Genomic DNA, 22,554 nt, shown 5'->3' with positions numbered 1-22,554 from the left:
TGAAAGGGCCTTACAGATGATCTAATCCACTCCCCTGCCCAATGCAGGAATAGCTTAAAGCATCCCTGAAAAGTATTCGTCCAGCCACTCCTTGAAGACTGCCAATGAGGGGGAACCCACCACATCCCTACACAGCCGATTCCACTGCTGGATTACTCTTAACATGAAGAACTTTTTCCTAATGATCATTCGGCACCCATTGTTTCAAGTCCTATCCTTTGCTGCCAACAGAAACAGCTCCCTCCCCTCCTCTAAGTGACAGCCTTTTAAATACTTGCAAACTTTCAATCTTCATATGCACAGCAAGGAATACATAGAACATAGGCAATTAATTGTTTCAGACAACATCATATCCAACAATTTACCTATCAAAGGGTCACAGTTATCAACATTGATCAAAACAGCCAAGTTCCTAACTTGGTTTTTTTTTTAACAATCCAGCTGTGGTACAAAATCTGACTAATTCCTGTTCTCTTATACTATGTTAAGGGAAAACTGGATATTTACACCTGGCTGCCACAACTTGGGACACACCAGCCGAATGCTATTCACAAAGTTTCTGTTATTAGGCAGGCACCAAAATGAGACTTCCTGTGGGTGGTGTAGCTCCTATTGGGCCACCCATGTGGGGCACAAATTGTACAGTCCTGATTAATACTGACAACATAAAACTTAAGGATTTGGTTTTAACAAGGAAACTGTGTTTATACTTCATAATAAAATGGTTCTTACCATCTGGAAGCTCCGAGTAGAATGGAACTCGCACTGCATCATATCAAAGAAGATTGGAATAGTAGCTTTTCTTAGTTCAGTTTCAGGAATGAGTGTCATTTCCAACATGGGCCCCACCATCTCAGGAATGAATTTGATCTTATGTTGGCCTGCAAGGCAAAAACAGTACAACTGAATTAACAAAAAAGTGGCTTAAATTAGAGCCAGAGTTCACCTATATTGAGCACATGTTTCAGTTATCAATGCCCTGGAAAAAATAACAGAGTTAGAGAGTAGAGATGGGCACGAACCGCATTACGAACGTCAAAAACCCACGAAATTGGTGATCATGTGATCGCGATCCGGCAGTTCGTGATTGTTCATGGCCAACGAACCAGCGTTCGGGAGAGGCCTGGTTCGGTGCGTTCAGCCACGGTTCGGGAAGCCAGACACTCAGGTGCCAGCAATCAATTCCCCTGGCAACGGAGCCAGGGGAATGCCTGAACTCTGTCTGCGCTCCTTCTGTCGCCCTGGAAACCTGAATGGAAGCCCAGCTTACCTTGATCGGCAGGTCTTCCTTCCAACCACGGAGCTGCACAGCGGTTACAGGTTGGGAGAAGACACCCAGGGGAGGGAGGGGGGAGGGGGTGTTCTGTAGCCATGGGTACTCCAATCTCATCCCTGCAAACCCTGATAGGCAGCTCTGATGGCCAAATACAGACCTCCTGCGTTGCTCAATGGGACCTGTGTTTATAAATAACCGTGGGCTCCCAGGCTGCGTTTCACTTTCAGCGAGCAGTGGAGTGGGACAGAGCTCTTGCTTGCCACTTGCTAGCCTTTGGAGAGAGAGACTGAGAATATAATTCAGCTTGGATTTTTGTGGGAGTTTCCTGGGGGCCTTGGATTGGAGAGGGTATAACTCCAAGATCCCTTTTGCAATCTTGTCCAAACTTGGGTGATGGCTGTAGGAGAACCTGCAAAAGACTCCCCAGGAATATGGGCTCTCTAAGTGCCATGGGGGCCGTTCCGCGCCCTGCAAACTGGTTTGGTAACGGATAATGTTCACTGCAGTTTGTGACTTCGGGATCGTCGTCGGCACTGAACCACGAACTGCTGCTTCGTTAAATTTTTTTGGTTCGTGCCGATGTCTATTAGAGAGCCTCTAAGCATACAGAGAATAGGATCAAATACAGACATCAAATCAGCTGTTTGCTTATGATGGGTATGAGCTCAGCTTATTGCCATGCTTCTATGCACCCTTCCTCTTCCCCTTGAACTCAGAGAATAACTGAAGGCTTATTGGTTTCAGGAACTTTCAATTAAACTCCAATTTGCTGTGATGTCCAAAGGCAGGTGACTGAGCAACTGGAGTTTGGTTAAAATCCTGGTTTATGGGTGAGGGAAAGCGCCCTTCAATTTGCCTAGACACCTACATTTGGGTGTCATTTGACTGAAGGCTTCTGAAGCCTCAATCATGCTCTGCATATAGGAGAGGTGAGGGGGAAGCACACAAGCATGGGAGCAGACTGCACAAAGTATTGTTTGTGATGGCTGAATACAGCCTGTATTTTCCATAGCCCTGGAAAACCACAGCCTGCCCCCATATACATATAAAGTTAAGAAGGAGGTCTTTCAGAGGGCGTGGAGTGCTTCTTAGGGGATTGTTTCATAAGTAGTTATCTATGTATATAAAGACAAGTGTCCTGACTGACTCATCAACACCCAGCCCAAACCTCTGGGACTAGAAACATGAAATTTGGAGAGAACACTCCTTTCATGATCACCCACTAAGAGATTTTAAGAAATTTGACCCTAAGGGGGTAAAAAGGGGTAAAATGTGTTTTCCCAAAGGGTTACAGCTTCCCTGTGTGGCTGGCAGGCTGCTGCCTGCTTGCGCCCCAGCCCACTTCTAGCTCGACCACTCTTCCCTGACTGGGCCAGCCTTTCAAGTTCATTTGCATATGTGGGCTGATTGGGGCTCACAACATTCTACACCTCATTCTCCCTGCCCCTCCCGAGCCAGTTGGAACACAGAAGTCATTTGTGTATGCAGCCTGATTGTTTCTCACACCCCACATTCTAAACAGTATGCAGTTGCTATTGGGAATCATTGAATGTGTCCTGAGGTAAAATGCACCTCTCAGTCTTCCCCTAAAAGTTCACTAGGTTGCCAGTCTCCCTGTGGGGCTTGGCTTTCCTTTGTGGCTGACAGGCTCCTGACTGCTTGCATTCCCCTCTCTCTGATCAGTCAGCTGTGGAACTCTGTGTTCTGAGGTAAAAATCAGGTAAAGGAAATTGCAGACAGTTGAAGAAAGATGGTACAAGACTCCTGAATAGGGATTTTATTATAAAAGTCAGTATGACAACTGTGTTTTAAATGTTCATGGGGAGATGGTGCACAAATTTTCTAAGGGCCATTTTGATGCAAACCTCTCACATGAACCTGCCGAGGTGCCCATCATACCACTCCTCCCTCAGTCCAACTCCACCCCACACCTCTCACAGCCATCACCTCTTACTGCCCCCAAGAAACCTCTTCAAAGTGGGGGCTCCAGTGATGCTGCTCTGGAACCTCAACCTACCCAAATTCTGCAATGGCACCAGACTGCAAGTGAAAGCCCTCCACAGGAACATCATTGAGGCCACAATGTTCCCCGGCACTGCTCAGGGGAAGTTGGTGTTCATACTACGCATACCATCAGATAACCCCTTCAAGTTCAAGAGACTGCAGTTCCCTCTCAAGGTCTGCTTTGCTATGACGATCAATAATTCCCAGGGGCAGACACTGAAGATGACAGGAATTGACTTGAGGGAGGACTGCTTCTCACATGGGCTGTTCTATGCAGCCTGCTCCAAAGTGAGCTCACCCAGCAGCCTGGTGATACTAGCACCTGAGGGGAAAACCACCAACGTGGTCTACAAAGAGGTCCTTAAGTAGACAAAAACCCCGGCTGTATGTATTTTTCACTTTAATGTTATATACCCATAAGTATTATAACTGGATTTAAAATAGTTAAATACCGTAGCGAAGCAAGAATATCAAGCTAGTTTTTCTATAAATGAAACATTGATTAACATGAATATTTACACATGACAAGAAGATATCTGCCGATATTTTTAAAATTCAAAGAAGCTGAGGTTTCTCTCTGTCCCAAGAGCCATTCAGGTGTTATGTTTTAAACTTGTTTTTATTCACATTGGTGCACATCTATAATAAATACTTTTTAATATTTAATACAGAGAGATATACTTTTAGGTTGTTACTTAACCCCTTTTGTTCCCCCACCATAGCTATGTCACCAACCCTCAAATGCAACAAAATCTTCTGGTCAGTAGAATGTAATTTCCCCCTGATCTTTGTATCATCAAATAAAGTCATACACACCACCTCAATGGCACACACTACTTAGGTAGTAGAGTTTGGAAGCAATACTGTACAACCGTTTTTGACATCGGTCCAACAGATTTACAGAATGAGGAGGAGAAGGGGCATATATCAACACACAGTTATGAATCACTTTGAAGCTAATTAATAGCAGCTTTTGTCAAGTTGTTTATCTATTGAATTTTTAATTTGGCAACACTAGAAAATGAGGAGGGTTAACCTATGTTCTAGAGTGCTGAAGCTAGACCACTAAATCTTTTCAAATTAGGTTTATGCATTTAAGAAAACAACAACCACAGCAGTACAATGGAATGGGTAAGTCAAAACATAACTAGAAAAACAAGCAGATTTCAGCACAAAGGACCTTAAAACCTGAAACAATATATTTTCTTTTAAGGTATTTTAAGGTTTTTAAATATTATTTGATTTCATAACCAGAAACAGGAACTTTTCAATGGTTAAACTAAGCTCCATGTACATTCATTACTGTCCAGTAAATTACCACTATAATTCTGCATTTACATGCATCTTCGTGCTTTTCACAGGAACCAGGCATTCATACTTGTGTGCAGAATCATAACTGTACAGTGGTCTTGCTTATACACAAAGAAGCTTACTGCCTTCTCTTGGTGCCCATGTTATGATTTTATAGTTTTCGCTCTCACCCTGCTAGAAAAATAGGCTGCTGAAGTTGTTGTCATTAGTATGCTGTGGTTTTCCTATGCAAATAGAGACATTGTTATTAAAATTCACGGGCTGCAATTCTGCAATTAATTATCTGTGCAAATCAATGTGCGTGCATGTGTGCTGTGTGTGTGTTAACGGCATACAAGATAGCAGCCTTAATTTGTGCATTTAAATGAAAGCATTTTCTATTACAAGCATTTTCTCTCCACATTTCTCCCCAGTGGGGACCCAAAGTGGCTTATATCATTCTCCCCTCCTCTACTGTATTCTCACAACAACTCTGTGAGGTAGGTTAGGCTGATAGTTGAGATGGGCACGAACAGGAAAAAAATGAACATGATGTTCATTGTTCATTGCCATCCACGAACAGGGACTCACGAGCAACCACGAACATAGCCCTGTTCACAAACATGTTCATGGTTGGCTGTTCGTGGGAGGCTCTCCTCTAGCCATCATCCAAGTCAAGATCCCTACTGCACCACTCCCAGAAACCTGACCTGAGCAGGCAGCAGGAAAGGTACCAATAATAAATAATAGCTTAGCCCAGAGCCCGGCAGCAGCCCTGGAACTTGAAGGGGTAGATCCCTATCCCACCACAAACAAAGAAAATTCAAGCTCCAATGCACTCTCTCTATCAAAATGCCAACAGCAACCCTCTCCCTCTCCACTGTTTGCAAACTAATGCCCCTCCCCCCTGCTCCCTTGTAACAAATTTGGAGCTCCACACTTGAAAGGAAGACCTGCCTATCAAGCTAAATTGGGCTTAAATTGGGGTTTCCAGGGCAACAGCAGGAGTTCGGACACGATTCCGACAATCCCTGCCTAAATTGTCAAGGGAATTGATTGCAGGTGCCAGACTGTGTGGCTTGACAAACAGCAAGATGAACAGCAATGAATGAGGCTTGCAACGACCACCTGTTCGTTTAAAATGGGGCCTCACACACAGCTTGGTCACGAACAGCAGATTGGGCTGTTCATGGCTTTTTTTTGTTCGTATTGCTGTTCATGCTCATCTCTAGCTGATAGTCTGTGACTGATCCTAGTCTTCCAGCAAGCTTCTACAGCTTCAAACCTGGGTCTCCCAGATCCTAGCCTGATAAATCTAACCACTATACTACACTGGTTCCTTACTCCTGTATATTCAGAACCTCTTCATTTCCAATATTCATGCAGTATAGTATTTTTTTAAAATACATCTTTGGCAAGCACTACTTGCCTGAAGAATATTATTTTAAAATGTTACAATATAGTAATTTTTCCAGATATTTATTATTCAAGACATCATTTACTTTTTGGAAAGTCTCAAAAGAAAATAAATTCCCACTGATCAAGGACACATTTCCAGATCACATCACTCTAGTAATGTCAAAATGATACATCTTAAGAACCTTGAGTATGTATATGATATATACATCACAATGCCATAATATAGCACAGCAGGCACCGCCATTTAAGACAATGGTCAAGAAAGAAATACGGACAAGAGTAAGCTGTAACTTTTTAGATGTCTAGCACTCAAGGCACATCCTAATAAAACGAATGATTTCACATTCTTCCCACACACATTCAAAAATGTGGCAGGTATGGGAGCAAATTTAGCACGTAGTTTTCCTTGGTCCAGAAATAACATGCTGTTGCTTGCAAGAAGTTCTTTCTGAACTTTCCATTTCTTCAAAAATTGCCCATTTTTACTTAAATAACTTACCTTAGTAGTACAGCAACAACTAGCTTGACTGTGTCCACGAAAACAGAACTACATACAATGTCAATACTTATTTATATAGTACATATATTATTTTGTTATCATTTATTTAATATAATCTCCTTCAATATTCTGGCACTGTAGTGAGAGAGAATGCACTTAGAACTGGGCTTTGTAGCTCCATAAACCAAAGATAATGGGTATAGGGCATTGGTCTGAGCCTAGTCCATTAGAGGGTCTTTTCTATGGTTGCCAGCTCCTGTCTGGAAATTCCTGGAGAACTGGGGGTGGGGCCTATGGAGGGGGAGGAAAATATGGGGAGAAATTTTACTAAGAATCTATTGTATACCATATAGTCTGCTCTCGGCCATTTCCTCCAGGGAAACTAATCTCTGTAATCTGTAAACGAGCTGTAATTCCAGGAGAACTCCAGACCCCAACTGGAGGTTTGCAACTGTAGTCTTTTGAGGTTTGAGAAGATAAGTGATTACAGTTCATTTGGATGCAACAGGAACAAGTAGGAAGATTCTAAATGGATGTCATGAATGTATGGGTGAGGGAGGGATTCAAATATGGTGATTTTACTAATGGCCCAACATGACAAAGTCAAAGAAAAAAAGTCCCTGTAGCTATCTAAAGAAGCTACTGAATCCCCAAAAGACATTAAAAATTGTTTAGGCAGAAAACAGGTTTTGGATAACAGAAGGGTTGTTTCACAGAACTACGAAGTATACAAAAGGCATATTTCATCAGGGAACAATGTTGGAAATAAAGTGCCTTCTGGGAGTAAGGCAATGATTTTAACAGTGAATCAGTAAGATGAGGAGAAGAAAATGTCTGGCTAAATAAGCAAAAGGAAGCATACAGAGTCCATGCTGTTCTGGCAAATGAATATTTTCTAAGCGTAAACCATGTGAGAATACCAAAAAGGAAAGAGACTGAGAGATGTCCCACACAGGATCAACTTCCTAGTGGCATCCCATAAGACTGGTGTGCTGGCAGTGCCCCACTCTTGCCAGCTGCCAGTGGGCCTTGAGCAAAAGCCCCTGTGCCAATGTGAGAATGCGGGGGCCTGGGGGGGGGGGGGGACAAGAGTTAGTTGGCTTCCTAAGCTGCTTCAGCAGCAGACAGATACACCATGAAAATATGATGTAGAACCCAGCAACCCATTCAAAGTCAACCATTACCCCCACTTATATCCTTTAGTTAACATTGGAATGGGGTTTTATAAAAAAGATCTAGATGTCACCTACTCCTGTTACACAGGTTCATTCATGCGCGTGTGTGCGTGTATTTTAGCTTCTATACCAGCATCAGTATGCATGGCATATGGTGTAAAAATATAAGCACTGAAAGAAATTAAAGTGACCAATGACACTTTTGGTGAAATCCTATATACAGCTACTCTAGTCTATGCTAATTGATCTCAAAGGGCTTAAATTGGATTTACCCTACATAGGATAGCACTGTTAAATACCTTTGATTACTAAGAACTACAATCTAAATGCCATTTACAAAAGTTAATTGAGTATTAAATGGAACTTTGCTAAAGAAAATTATGTAGCAGAGCCTTTATTAAAACAATTGAAGGCTGAGTTACATATGGCTAGATGGAAGATTAAAATGCATAATGGTAAAATTGCAATTGCTGCCCAACATATGAAAGATAGGGGAACATTAGCAGGTGGAAACCATCATTGGATGGTGCCAATAGCCACAGGTATTCTGACTTATTATTTATATTCATTAGTTTTGATGTTTATTCTTTAATTTATACTAATTTATTTTTAAATCTCTTTTTTCAGACCTGAGAGACTTCCGAAATGGTATTATACATCACATTTCAGACAAAAGAATACTGTAAAACTCTTTAAAAGCTCTTACATGACAGCAAAAAAAAATGTAGATAAAAATTTAGACTACAATTTAATTAACTTTAATTAAAAGTCCGCTTGAATAGCACAATCTTGATAACCTTCCCAGAGAACTAACAAGGAAGATGGATGGCAAGCCTTAAGTGGAAAGGGGTTTTACAGACATGAGAAGGAACAGAAGAAACCGCTCCATGTAACCAAATCAGGTATCAGAAGATGAAGGAACATGAAACAGGACTTTTCCAGATAATGTCACCTGTTGGGTAATTCATGTCATACAAAGTGATCTGGATGCTTACAAGCAGTTTTTCAAATTAGTCCCAGAAATGGAAGTGGAAGCAAATGAAGATGTAATAGCATGCCACTTGTCCACTGCACATACCAAGCAGTTGCATTCAGATCATTTAAAGTTTATGAGAATTTTCAAAGTTGGTGTCATGTTACAATATGATACAACAGTCCAGTCTTGAAGTCATTAGGACTAAACATGGGCATGAATTGGAATACGAATCAAATTTCATGACGAATTGAGCCGATTCATGTTTCGCAAAATGTATTTCATGGGGCTGCGGTTTTCATGAAATTCACAACTTTTGGGGCCGATTCGTTCGATTTGTGAATGATTTGTGATGCCAGACAGGCTGGCACTGATCCATTGATTCCCTAGGCAACATAGGCCCAGAATGTCTGCAGACTTTTTGTTGTTATTGGAAACCCCGATCTTAGCCCACAAAATCTTGATAGGCAACTCTCCCTGCCAACTGGAGAGCTTCCATTCTGTCCTATACAGCAAGGAACAGGGGGGTTAATCCCCTAGGCAACTGAGGAGATGGGCCTTCTGGAGCCATGGGAACACCAATCTCATCCCTTCAAACTCTGTTAGGCAGGTCTATCTGCCAACCAGAGACCTACTGTTCTGCTCTATGTCAGCATTTACTATATGAGGCATAGCTCTCTGCCTTGTGCTTTTCAGTTCCAGTAGACAGAGGGAGCAGGAGGACCTGTTGCTGGGATTTGGAGTGAGAGTGTGGAATTGGGGGCTTTTGGCTGGATTTGCTGCTGCTTTAAAAGAGACTGAAAAGCTGCTTTCTTATTTTCAGCTTTTGGCCTTGCTGGGAAGGTCGTAGGGTGAGGGTGCCTTCTTTCCTCCACCCCACCCAACCCCAGTCTCAGGGCATTGTCTGGCTCTGAGGCCTAGCTTGACTGAGGCCTAACTTTTTTTCCATTAATTTTCTTTGCTTATATTCTTATTTAGAGTATTTGTTCTTGCTGGCTTGTTGGGTGAGGGTGGGTGGAGGAGAGCCTGCTGAAGTCTCACTGCAAGTTTGGCATCTCTAAGTATGAAGAAGGCCATTGAAGTGCCCTGGCTTCTGATAAATCATGAAACTAATGAATCATTTCGCAAACCAGGACAATTTCATGAAAGTTCGTGATTCGTGGAATGTGATGAAACACGAAACGCTTGTTTGGTTTTTCCCATTTCGTGCCCATCTCTAATTAGGACATGAGTAACTATGGCTTGATCAGATTTCTCCAGCTTGGTTTGCTAAAAGAAACTCCTGGCCATGGCCAAGATCTACAGCAGAGCAGACCCAAGAGGAGCCTCAACCTGTGAACCTGTCTTCAGTAGTGGTACAAGCCCATCAAACATTGCCTGCATGCCACAATCATCAGTGTGATTTTGACAAATAGAATCTCAGTCTTCACTGAATTAAGCTGTAGCTTGCCGATCATCAGCCACTCCATTTTTGAAATAGCCTAACTAATCACTTGGAAAACAGAGAGCTGGCTGCCATCTGAATACTGGGAGAACCCCTCACAAAATATCTAAAAAAACCTCTCATAGAGGAAAGTTTATGCTACAGTAAAGTTGGTTAGTCTTAAAGGTGCTACTGGACTCCTTTCTATTTTGCTACTACAGACTAACACAGCTAACTCCTCTGGATCTATCTCCTAAACCAAAGACCATAGGGCGGGCATAGCAGCAGTGTCTATTTTTCTCTTTCCCACCTCTCCATTCCTTGTTTCCTTTCACCTCCCACACCTTTCTCTTACCCTTCAGAAATAAGAAAGCAAGCAAGTGAACTTGAGGGAACTTGGGTGACCTAAGGTGAACTGCACAAGTCTTCAAAACAGCAACTAAGCTGGGTGGGGGGGAGCAAATGACCCCATCTGTCTATATAAGCAGCTTTAGATCCCTGAACTAGCCTAGCGTTGCAGCACCTGCCAAGTGCAAACTATGCTCTCTCTCTTCCTCAACTGCTCTCAACAGTGGCAGCCAAAAATTCATCTACCCTTCTCAAACACTATTTGGATAATGCCAGGTGGAAAATCCCTGAACCATTTGAGCTTTTGGGCCAGGTGCCCTTTTGCAATTGGACTTACAATTACAACTACAGCTTAGTGCATGATGCCAGTAGATAAATCATTTTTGTCAGCTAAAGTCAATTCCAGTTGAATTTTTAAATTAGTGACTTTGTTTGGATCAAGCCAGTCTTGAGAATTCCCCAACATATGTAATCAAGAGGCCTTCACTCCAAGCAATGGAATTAGGATCAGTAGGTGTGGTGGAGAGTGCCCTCAAGTCACAGCTGACTTATGGTGACTCCTGGTTGGGTTTTCATGGCAAGAGACTAACAGAGGTGGTTTGTCATTGCCTGCCTCTGCAACCCTGGTCTTTGTTGGAGGTCTCCCATCCAATTACAAACCAAGGCTGACCCTGCTTAGCTTATGAGATCTGATGAGATCAGGCTCACCTGAGCAATCCAGGTCAGGGTAGGATCAGTAGGTGGTGAATATATAATTGGCAGTGATTAGTAGGGGTGTGCAGATCAGGTTGGGTATTGGATAAAAAATGCTGAATTTTACCTAATTCAGTAAAATTTGGTATTACTGGACCTAAAGGAAATTGCCAAATGAAATTCAGTAATACCAAATTTAAGTTTGACAAATTTATTCGGTAAAACTCAGTAAATTTCAGAAATCACGGCTGGGCTGTTCCTTGCTAAAGAGCAGCGAAGAAACACTGTTTCCCTTCTTGAACTGGCCTGCTTACTTACAGACAATACTATAAACCCTTCAGTAGCAGTCGCTATTACACAGGTAGGGCTTGAACGACTGAATATACAAGCCCATCATGCAACAGATCACACTTCATTGCTGTTTAGCACAGGAAAATGTGACATGATGGATGAAACATCTTTATCAATCACCCTAAATTTTGACATTTTACTTAAAACATGCTGGAGGAATCAGAGTTATTTCCTGGAACATAGCTGGGTGGCATTCTAAATCTGTTGACAACAGCTTTGAACAATATTTTAAGAAAATTTAATATCATCTTCCTTCAAGAAACATGGTATCTGGACCCTTCTTTACTTTTTTTACAGGGTTTTCATTCTTTTGCCGTGCCAGCTGTTAAATCTGGCCCATTTGGGAGGGCCAGCAGTTGTCTTCTGACTTTTATATCTGCTAATGTAGAGTGAGTACCCAGCCACTGTTTTACTCTGATAGCAAGTATCTCCAGATCATCCACATTTCTAGTAAACAACAAGGGCACATACTCTGTATTATTGTTTACATACCTCCAAGAAAGAACTCTACAATGTGGAATCAATTTGGTCCTCTCTACAACAGACATTAGAGAAAGCAGAGGAATTTCTCCCTAGCGCTGACATTCTGTTAATGGGTGACTGTAATGCCAGAGTGTTGTTGGGACTTGCTCTTTCTTTACAGAAGTTTGGTTGGTGTTTTTTGCTGGGTTCTGTTTAATGGTGGCATATAAATTGGTGTGGTGTTCAAGTGTTATTGGTTGTACTTCTGTGTGGGGGCTTGGTCCATGTGTTTCTGCAGTGGGAGTCAGCTTGGAGGTCCCCCCCCACAGTATTTTTAAAATTAATTTAATTATATAAACAATGATACAAACCAAAGGGAACTATAAAACCATGAGATACAGAGAGGAAAAAATCATAAAATTACACCATGGAAAGCAGTAAAAGAAACTACACTTCACAATTTGTTACAAACCCAAGAATCACAATGGACAAACATCTAAACTTTGTTTCATCAAAGGAATTATACCTTTAGCACATATAAAATCCAGAGCTGGTTTCCATATTTTATCATACTCGAATAACAGAACTACCATATGTAAGTCCCCAAAGAACGGATTATGCATAATCCTACCCATCAAATATTGCTTCCAGATTTTCTGGTACCATTTTCTGAGCAATGATCCCATGAGGGATTTCCAATTCCTAGCAATAACCAAATGAGCAGAGGCAACCAATATCAAAACCAGAAATTTCGTATTTTTATCAAGCAGAGAATCGGCCCAAAAATCTAATAACAAAAATTCCGGGGAATATGGCAACGAAAAACTCCAACAACAAAAATGGTGGATATCTCCTTATGAACCGCCTTCCAAAAATCCTGAACCAGATGGCATTCCCACCACATATGTAGAGCCATGCCTTCCTGCTTACAAGATCTCCAACATAATGGGCTCAAAGACCTGTTCATCCGGCTTAATTTGTGTGGTGTTAAATACCAGTTGGACAACAACTTGTAAATTGGAGTTTAATGTTCCAACAACGGGATTTGTTGGAGGGGGAATTCCATATCTGTTTCCAATCAGATTCTGAAAAGGCCAGTTTTAAGGAGTCAGAACACTTTTTTTGGTATGGTAAAGGATCCTTATGTATTGCTATTAGTAAAAGTTTATAAATGGTGGAAATCATGCCCCATTTACCATAATTCCCATTCCAATTATTTCCTCAAATGGGGTTAGTGGCCGAAGCAAATCCTTGGAGCTGATCAGATTAGTGATCAAATTTTTTTTTAAAATTTTTATTGGTGAGCCCAAATTAAAAAATGTATACAAACATTCAATCCCCTAATTAATTAATTCTGACCCCCACCCTTTCCTCCCCCCTCCCTTATCGACTTCCAGCAGCTTTCCAACCCTAGTGATCAAATGTTTTAACTGAAGATATCTAAATGAGGAAATCTTAATTCCAAATCTTTCCTCCAGTGTGGATTTATCTAGGATTGCCCCATCTTTAATCCAATTAATAATCATCAACAAAACAGAGTATCTTCATTCCCTAAATTCACTTAAATCCTTTCCTGGTGGAAGCAGTCTTGATTAATGAAGGACGTTAAGGGATAAATACCTGGAGCTAAGATTTTCCTATATTTGTCCCAGGTTTTAAGCACGTTGTCTAATAGGAGGTTGGAGGAAATCAAAGCAGATCTGTTTTTAGCAAGGGACCAGATGTTTACTGATAACAAAAATGGTGAGGAGAAAAATTCTTCCAGAGAGATCCAGGCTTCCGTTGTGTTTAATTTTAAAATTTGAATCAATGGAGCCAGCATCATATAAAGACAGGTCCGGGACATTCAGACCACCTAAACTCGAGGGCCGACGTAATATCTGAAACCCAACTCTCGGTTTACAATGAGACCAAATAAACTCATTAAGAGCCCTTTGCCAAAGCTGTATTTTCTTTGGGGGTACTTAACTGGGAGGGAACGGAACAGAAACATGAAATTAGGGAGAATAAAAGTTTTAACCAATGAGATCCTATCAAACCATGAATAACCTTGTTTTTTCCATTTAGAAAAAAGGATCAACACAGATTTTAAAAGTTCATTAAAATTTACCCACACACCACCATTCATATGTACAGGGATATAATCTCCTAGGTATCTCATCATCTTAGTAACCCACTTGAATGCAAATCGTGTTCATAACTTGCCAACTAAACTAGGGGTCAAGTTAATGGGAAACAGCTCTGATTTCGATTGATTAACTGCTAAACCTGAAATTGACCTAAACAAATGTAAAGTATGTGAGATTACTTTTAAAGAATCAACTGGTGAGGAGGTAAAAATCAGAATGTCATCGGCATAAAGCGAGACCTTAAATTCATAGTCCCCCACTTGAATGCTGTGGATCTGAGGATTCTGCCTAAAGGCTTCCGTCAGTGGCTCTACAGCAAGCGCAAAAAGAAGAGGAGAAAGCGGACAGCCCTGATGGGTACCTCTGTTTATACTGAATAAACCATATTTCAGATTGTTTGCCTTGACTTGGGCTTGAGTGGAAGAGAAAAGAGCCTGCAGAGCACGAAGGAACCTAGGGCCAAATCCCATGTGTCAAAAAAGGGAAAGAAAATAGGACTTTTCTATGAAATCAAAAGCTTTGGCCATATAGAGGCTCAATACAACTGCCTCTGTTCGCTGAATTTTACAAAAGTTTATAATATTCATCCTCCTCCTAACATCATCCGTTAAATTTCTATTGAGTATAAAACCTGTTTGGTCTGGTTTGATTAGCTTCTCAACAATTCTTTTCAAATGGTTGGCCAATACCAAGGTAAACATTTTATAGTCTGTATTTAACAACGCTATTGGGGGTATGTTGATGCCAGATCCAAGGCATCTTTACCTTCTTTTGGAATGGGAACAATGGAGGTTATTCTCCATGAAGGAGGGACTTCCCCCCCTCTGGAGAATCTCATTACATGCATTAGTCAAGGGGGCTAATAAATGCTTTATAAAACTCAGCCCTAAAGCCGTTGGTTCCTGGGGCTGAACTAGCCTTCATATTTTTAATAGAATCTAAAATTTCCTGCAAGGTTATGGGATTGTCCATAAGGCTTCTATCCGTGTCTGATAAGGCAGAAAAGAAAGTGTTAGAGGAATAAAAATCATCAATTGCTTGTTCTTTGGGCCTTGAAGATGAACGTAATCTTGCGTAATATTCCGCAAAGATATTCACAGGGCTTTTTTTCAGCAGGAACACGGTGGAACGGAGTTCCGACACCTCTTGAAAATGGTCACATGGGCGGTAGCCCCACCCTGTGATCTCCAGACAGAGGGGAGTTTAGATTGCCCTCTGCGCTGCTGGAGCGGCGTGGAGGGCAATCTAAACTACCCTCTGTCTGGAGATCAGGGGGTGGGGCCACCAGCCATGTGACCATTTTCACCAAGGGCGATTTAAACTTTTAAAAACTCCCGCCTTGTTCCAGCTGACCCAAAGTGACGTCCTTGTGCAGTTTTGAGTTCTACCACTGAGTTCCACCACCTCTTTTCCCAGAAAAAAAGTCCTGGATATTCACAATCTCCTTGGAGAGTGTTTTTTTTCTTTTTTAGAATCTAACAAGCCCTGGTTATAGCGGGATTCCTTCTTCTTTGCTCTCCAAGCCAAAAGCTTTAAAGACTTTGGAGAACAGTTCCAGTATTTTTGTTTAGTAAAAACGAGCTTTTTTTGAACCCATTGTGAATGAAAAATATCAAGCAATTTACGTTTGGCTAACAATTTTTGATAATTTTCTTCCCCCCTTTTAATTTATGTTCCTGTTCTAACCCAGCAATGTTAGCAACCATTTGTTCTCTAATGTTTGTTCTTTGTTTTTTTATATGGGGCGCCATTGAGACCAGCTTTTCTCGGATAGTTGCCTTCATAGCATCCCAATAAATAGCATTTGATATATCTGCAGACTTGTTTGATTCAAAGTAAAATTTCAATTCATGCTCAATCTGGTGGTCCTTAAGATCTTGACTGTTCAAAAATGCTGTATTAAATGACCAAGACTTGTCTGAAAGGCTTTCCTCCCCCGAAACCATAGAACAATGAATCCAGGAGTGGCCCGTAAACAACTTTGCACCAAAATTGGCCAATTTCAACCCTGGTAACAGACCCCCACAATATGAACAAATGGAGTGGCTGGGGGTACCTTGTTCAGAGGCCCACAGAATTTGACTCTGGGGTCCAATCTCCCTGAAACGTGTGTGTGTGTGTGGGGGGGAGAGTCTTTAGAGGACTGTTAGGAGTAGGTCCCCTGCAAATTCAGTTGATTTTGTTTGTAAAATGCCACCTCCAACCTCCTGGATAGCTCCCATAGTTTTCCCCATAGAGAATAATGGAGATTGGAGGTGGCTTGGTGTACCTTCTTTGGGGAGGCATGAAATGGTCCCCCAGAGTCATGAAACTTGGGGGGAGGGGTAGTTAGAGGACAGGAGTAGGTTCCCTGCAAATTTGGTGAAATTGGTCCAAAAATGACCCCTCCGCCAGGCCACTGGAAATTTCAAATTAAGTTTCCCGTATGAAACAATGGACAAATTTTACTTAATTTGCTCTGTATTACTGATCCAAATTGAAGAATTAATTCAGTACTCCCCAAATTCTGAATTGTTTTTCTAGTTTGGTATTACCGAACTGAATCAGCCAAAATTTTTTCCTGTGCACAGGATGGGAGAATAGTTAAAAGTAGATTTCAGTAAGAATTAGATAGAAGAAGTAAGTTTAATGTACTTCTTGAGGTGATACTGATTTCAAAATGTTTCTATCTATTATGTATAATTGTGCACTTTATTCTGCTATCTAATTGCTAATGCACTGAAGTATTCCTTAAGAAAAAAAATTAACTTTCCCTCAAAACGCATTTCTGTTATATTATTTTCTGTATTACAAAACTTCATAGTTCAAGCAGAGTACACTTGTGAATTCTCTTTCTCAGCACAAACATATAATTAGAAATATCTAAGTTTGGAGTACCTTATTACAATATAATTTTGGCTAACAATTATCACAAATGCTACCTTCATACAATTAAAAACTTAACAAGAATAGTTAAGACAATATTAAGGCAAAATTAGTTTGAAAAAATGAAGGTCCTGAACTTGCCTGTGAGGCCCGGTTCACTGGAACATGGGGCAAAGGTGAGCTGTTGCCTTGGTGGGCGGCAAGGGCAGCTTTTGGTAGCTCCCAGCTTTCTGGAGGGTTCCACAGCAGTGCAGGGCCTCATTGCAGGCTGCCTGCCCAGCCAGCCAATCAGGGAGCAGATGGCTCGGCTGGAGGTGGGGAGCAATGAGCAGACCTGGGAAAGGAAGGCTTCTCTGCTCTCCTAGTATTTAAAGGGGGAAGCAACTTTGCCATCTTCTCAGTTTGCTCCAGCTTTCCCCTCCTGGCCCTCCTCCTGTATTTGTTTTTCGGTTGCATGTTTTGGGTGGTTTAGATCAAACATTTTTTTCTTAATGTTGTAACTGTAGATTGCAGGATTAGCTTTGGGCCAGATCCTTTGAGGGGGGGATCCTGTGTGCCATTATCCTCCTCTTTGAGGATCCCCTCAAGGGATCTTGGAGTAAGAGCTGGTGTGGGCACAACCAGCTTGAGGGCTGTCAGGATGCCCTGTGTAGCAGCTTGCACCCATGCAGGATTCTATGGCCTGCAATCCCATCATATCCCTCCACAGGTGGGCTGGAGGGGGTAGCAGAGAAAGGTTTTCAAATGGTCAGCAGGCTGGTTGGCTGATACATGGATCCTTGCCCTCTCCTGTGCCAAGGCTCAGATGATGGCATCACTCACTGTGCAAAAAAAGTTGATTCCCCCTTGCCCCCCCCAGTGGCCAGGCAGAGCACAGTATGCCGACTACCACAGGGACAAATTTGTTTGCATCCCCGCAGCAGCCGAGCCCCCTCCCCTGCACTCAACCAGCTCCCTGGGCACCCAACATAATCTCCACCTGGGGCGCCCATGGCTGGCAGACCAGGGGGTGGGTGCAGTGCGCTCTGGACTGAAGGGGAATATGGAAGAGGCAGGGCCCCTGCCAGAGGCCCAGGTGTAGGGCCCTCGCCCTGTGCAATGCATCCCCCACCCTCTCTGCCATGTAGGTGGCAATTGAGAGGGAGCGGCTGGAGACGTGCTACGAGAGGAGAGAGGCTGTGTCTCAGGTCCGTGAGTGCCTGGCTGGCCTGGGCATACCACGAGTGCATGGCTGCACCTTTGCTTGCTAATAATGCACCTGTCATGGGGGTCGCACAGCCATTGGGGAATGTTGGTGAGGTTGTTGGGAATGGTGGGACATGTGCTCCTGGTTGCGGTCTCTCCGCATCTTGCTGGGCTCGGCTGCTGGTGTGGCTATCCCATGAAAGTCTGTTGGGAACAGATGAACGGCGCCATGAACATGCAGGTGCCGGTGGCACAGCAAGCCTCAGGATTGTGCTGCTCACTACTTAATATGGAATAGCAATCATTTTCTAATGGACAAAGCATCTTCTAACCTATGCTCAACATACAAGATTCTTCCAATGTAACTGATCTAAAAGTTTATCTAACAATAATAATGGTTCCTTATTCACAGAACAATTCAAATGAGAGGCAAGACTTATATTAAAGAAGCTACTGGGGATTCTTATGGACTACCCAAAACACCCATCATGGGATGATTTTCCATGTTGGTGCCGCCATTAGCTTCTATACAGCATTTGTAATGTAAGAATTCACCCTGAATAACAAATCCAACACTCTTTACTTATGTAAATGGTCTAGATGACGCAAAAATATTTGGATATTTAGAATTTTAAAGAGACAGGTGCTTCATTGATGTAAATAGTACAATGCTTCAAACAACACTGGGGAAATGCTGTGGACGTATATGATTAGGATTGTCAATAATACAAGATGAGATAATGGGACTCCTACTTACCCAGGTTATACCACATGTCTCGGATCTCAAAGCCGATTTGTCTCCTCATATCACCATACCTAAGAAGAATGAAAATTTCTCAAAAATATGTTTGTGTAACATTTCTTTTAATATCGTAATCAAGTTGCTGTTAAAAAATGAAAAATATCATTTAGTCAAGGCTAGTATAGTTGCTATTTAGGATTCTAATACATCTTACAAACTTGAATCATTTAAGCTTAACTAAATGTTTGTTAGGCAATACAAGTACTGTTGTAGATGGGGAAAAGTGATGCAAAATATCAAATAGAATCCCCAAAGATGCACGCGCACATGCACGTGCGCGTGTGTGTTATGCTATCAAATCACTTTTGCCTTATGGAAGCCCTAGGAATGAAAGACCTCCAAAACGTCCTAATATTAGCAGGCTTGCCCAGATCTTGCAAACCAGAGGCCATGGCTTCCTTTACTGAGTCAAGCCATCTCATTTTGGGTCTTCCTCTTTTCTATACAAAAGGATTAATCCAGAAATAAAAATAAGCCAAAACAAAACTTAAATATGACATGTCCCAGTCTAACATCTGCATTTCTTTTCTTGCTTGAAGCAAAAAAAGGAGCTACATTCTGTACAGCTTTTTCTGTAAATGTTCCACCTATGGGAATTTCACTTTGCCTTATCGGCATATTACATAACCATCCCTTGGGAGAGTGGGGGTGGCTGTGTAGATTAATGAGAGTATTATCCATTTCTCAGTCTCTAATAGCTGGAGAAAACAAAATGCACAGCTTTAGGAACATTTTATTTTTATGCATATTTTTAGCAATCATTGACTGCCCTAGAAAATGAACCAAGAAATGCCACATCATGCAGGTATCAAGGACATCCAAATCTCATGAATTAGCAGTTACGTGGAATTTGAGCTACCACAGTTCCTACTGGGATATTCCAAGAAAGCTAACTGTAAAGCATGCAGAAAGGCTGCGAAAAAACTGAGACATAAATAGAAGATAAATCTATTCTGGAGTTGGCACTGGCATATAAGGAAAAATGGATGAGTGCATATACCTTGGGAAAATCTAATATGAACAGCAAGAGTATGAGACATTTAAAAAGGGGGGGGGGAGTAGTGCAATGACAAAATGTTTTCAAAAATCTTATTTCAACTAATGTAGAGAGTTTAAATTAAAAATAAGAAAGAACAGCCCCCACTGGGCATTCAGTTTGACTTGGTCTACACAACAAAGCACAGTTTGACCCCATGCAAATAAGCCTGGGAGATTCTTAATACTCACAACTCCTTCCCTGCCCCTTTCATGTGCAGCCAAATAATTAGATATTTCTCAGTTTTTGGGAAACCGTACTTTGATATTACATTCAAAATGGAAAGCTGGTATTCATTAAACCACGGTTTGGAATCCTGGCTTACAGAGAAAATGCAAACCATCATTCTCTACATAAAACGTAACAGTAAATTAAGGTTTGCTATAAACCTTATCTAATTATCTGGCCACATGCAGTAAAATGGAGCATGCAAGCCTGAAGTTCTTCCAGGCTTGGTTACATACTGTTAACCCATGGTTTGCTGTTACACCTGAACAGGCCACTGTATCTACTCCTCTCTACTTTCCACATACAAGAAGAAGTGATAGCGCCTTCTCCTTCTGCCTATTCTGAGATTGCCACCATTTTGGTTTGTCTCTGACTTCTGTCCCAGTCTGAATGATGGGATCAGCTACTATGTTTTGCTTCAGGGCAGTGAATACATTTCTCATCATCACAGAGACAAAAAAACAGAGTCTCCGGGGAAAGCAGGGTCACACTCAATTCAATCATGCTAACTGGAGAAGGTTTGCCATGCCCAGTGTCCAGATTTAATGTTGTCTTTAAGCTGCATGGAGAAACCCAGCCAAGTCCTTAGAAACTCCTTAAGAATGAGAGGTATTGGAAGGAAGATAATATATTCAGGCTTAGTGTGAATTTGGACTTGAATGACAAAGTGGACCATATTCATATAGATATATATTAAGGGTACACATCTTCTGACCACACATGGAGTTGGATCTAGCCAACTTTTTCAGTTAAGCTCACTTAATTCCCTTTTTTTATTACAGTTCCCATTCCACATGGCTTTTGTCCAGGCAGGCCTCATGATCCCCAGCATATCTTTTTTTGAGACCCTGTCAAGGGTTCAAAAAGAACAAGGCTCACTGGCCCAGGGTGCATGTGTAGAACCAGGATGTAAGATTCCATCCTAACAGAGAATTCCTAAACCCAGTGGGTATAGTATAGTTGCCACCATTTACCACAAGCCCTAGCAGGGGTGTAGACTTTCCAATTTCCTGGGGAGGGGGGCTGGGGCTGGGCCAGAGGTATTGCTATGCCAGTGACATCACAGGGAGGGACTTCCATTGTCACCATCTCTGGAGGCGGGGCCATGGGAGATTTCGGGAGGGGCTCTGCACAAATTTAGGGGGACCCAGGCACCCATGGGGACCCCCCTAACAATGTCCCTGAGCTGGGCCAAACCTAGGAAAATGTGGGAGTTGGTCAGTGGTTATAGTGCTATCTCAGTGATCTCTTGCTGTGTCCTGTTTTTGAAATTCACTTTTAGGATAGTCACTTCATGATCTATAATTATACATACCATGTGTATAGAACAAGCTAATGGTCATAAATTTGACACTAAGAAAGGCAACACAGAAAAGCCTGTAAGGGAACATTTTTAAAGTTTTCCTGGACGTTCATTTACAGGAGTCTTGATTCTGCTTTATTCATAAGGGTGACTTAGTACTGAAATTTACTAAATTATGGCATTGCAGATGCCTTCGTTTGGTAAATGCATGGTTGAAGTCTGAACCAGGGCAGAGCACAAAACAGTTGCCGTGCACTTGATTTCTGAGCAGTGTACAGAGTGCAAAGTAGTAGCAAACTCCCATCTTCTCACTTCAAACTCATATCCTATAAGTGAGTACAAGCACATTTTGAGGCAATTCAGAACAGTGCTAGTCATGACCCCAAGAAAACTCGCAGTTATACTACCTAGGATTTTATATACCTTGCTTTCTTAGCACACTGCTTAAACTCCACCTTAAAAGACATTATTAACCAAATCACAGCCTGGACACAGGGCAAAAGGAAATTTTTAAAAGGCCTCTGATCTGCACCCCCCTCTCTTCCAATCTTGTTCATGCAGATAGGGCTTCTCATTGCTTCAGAGAGACAGCACTCATTTTTAGGAATTGTCCTTTTCTGCAATAGATACCACCTCTCCATTTAAACATGGAATGGAAATTGAAAGAGGAGCTTAGGAGTGGCTGAAGCGCCCCCCCATACATTACCATGAAAAAAACTAACTGTTCTCCCACACCCAGTAAAAAAAAAAAAAGCCACAAACAAGCAAACAAAGCTATTTCAACAAGGAAACATAAGGCCTACCCTTTCCCAGTGTTCCATTTCCAAAATACAATGTAATGATAAGGTTACTGGAAAGTAAAATAGATGCTCACATTTTTCCCTGTTAAAAGGAATAGAAACTAGTCCTTAACAGAGTAGCATTGACTGCAGAGAAAACATGGTGATGGGTGGCTGGAGCGTGTTGGCTGGTGTGAGTGTATAAGTTTTAAAAAGTAAGCAGTTTTAGAAAAATTTTAGTTTTAAAAAAGAAGTCAGAGTTCTTTATTATAGAAACTCCATAGTTTGATAGGAAAGTGAAGAGAGCTTCCTAC

The 22,554-nt window shown here is 41.8% G+C and overlaps 1 protein-coding gene across 1 annotated transcript in view; it reads right to left on the bottom strand.

The window, feature by feature from the left end:
- The window catches only part of DOCK1 (dedicator of cytokinesis 1), a 602,286-nt gene that overhangs the window by 132,754 nt on the left and 446,978 nt on the right, over positions 1-22,554 (bottom strand). Inside the window, exons 32-33 of the mRNA XM_054984271.1 lie at positions 18,850-18,908; positions 733-881 (exon numbers count right to left, since the gene is read on the bottom strand). Coding sequence (XP_054840246.1) covers positions 733-881; positions 18,850-18,908 — 208 coding nt within the window. The remainder of the gene's footprint in view (positions 1-732; positions 882-18,849; positions 18,909-22,554) is intronic.

Source organism: Eublepharis macularius, chromosome 6 (assembly GCF_028583425.1).
Source record: "Eublepharis macularius isolate TG4126 chromosome 6, MPM_Emac_v1.0, whole genome shotgun sequence".
Taxonomy (NCBI): Eukaryota; Metazoa; Chordata; class Lepidosauria; order Squamata; family Eublepharidae; genus Eublepharis; species Eublepharis macularius.
The sequence above is the reverse complement of the archived record's forward strand: the minus strand, read 5'-3'. Positions and strand labels throughout refer to the sequence as shown.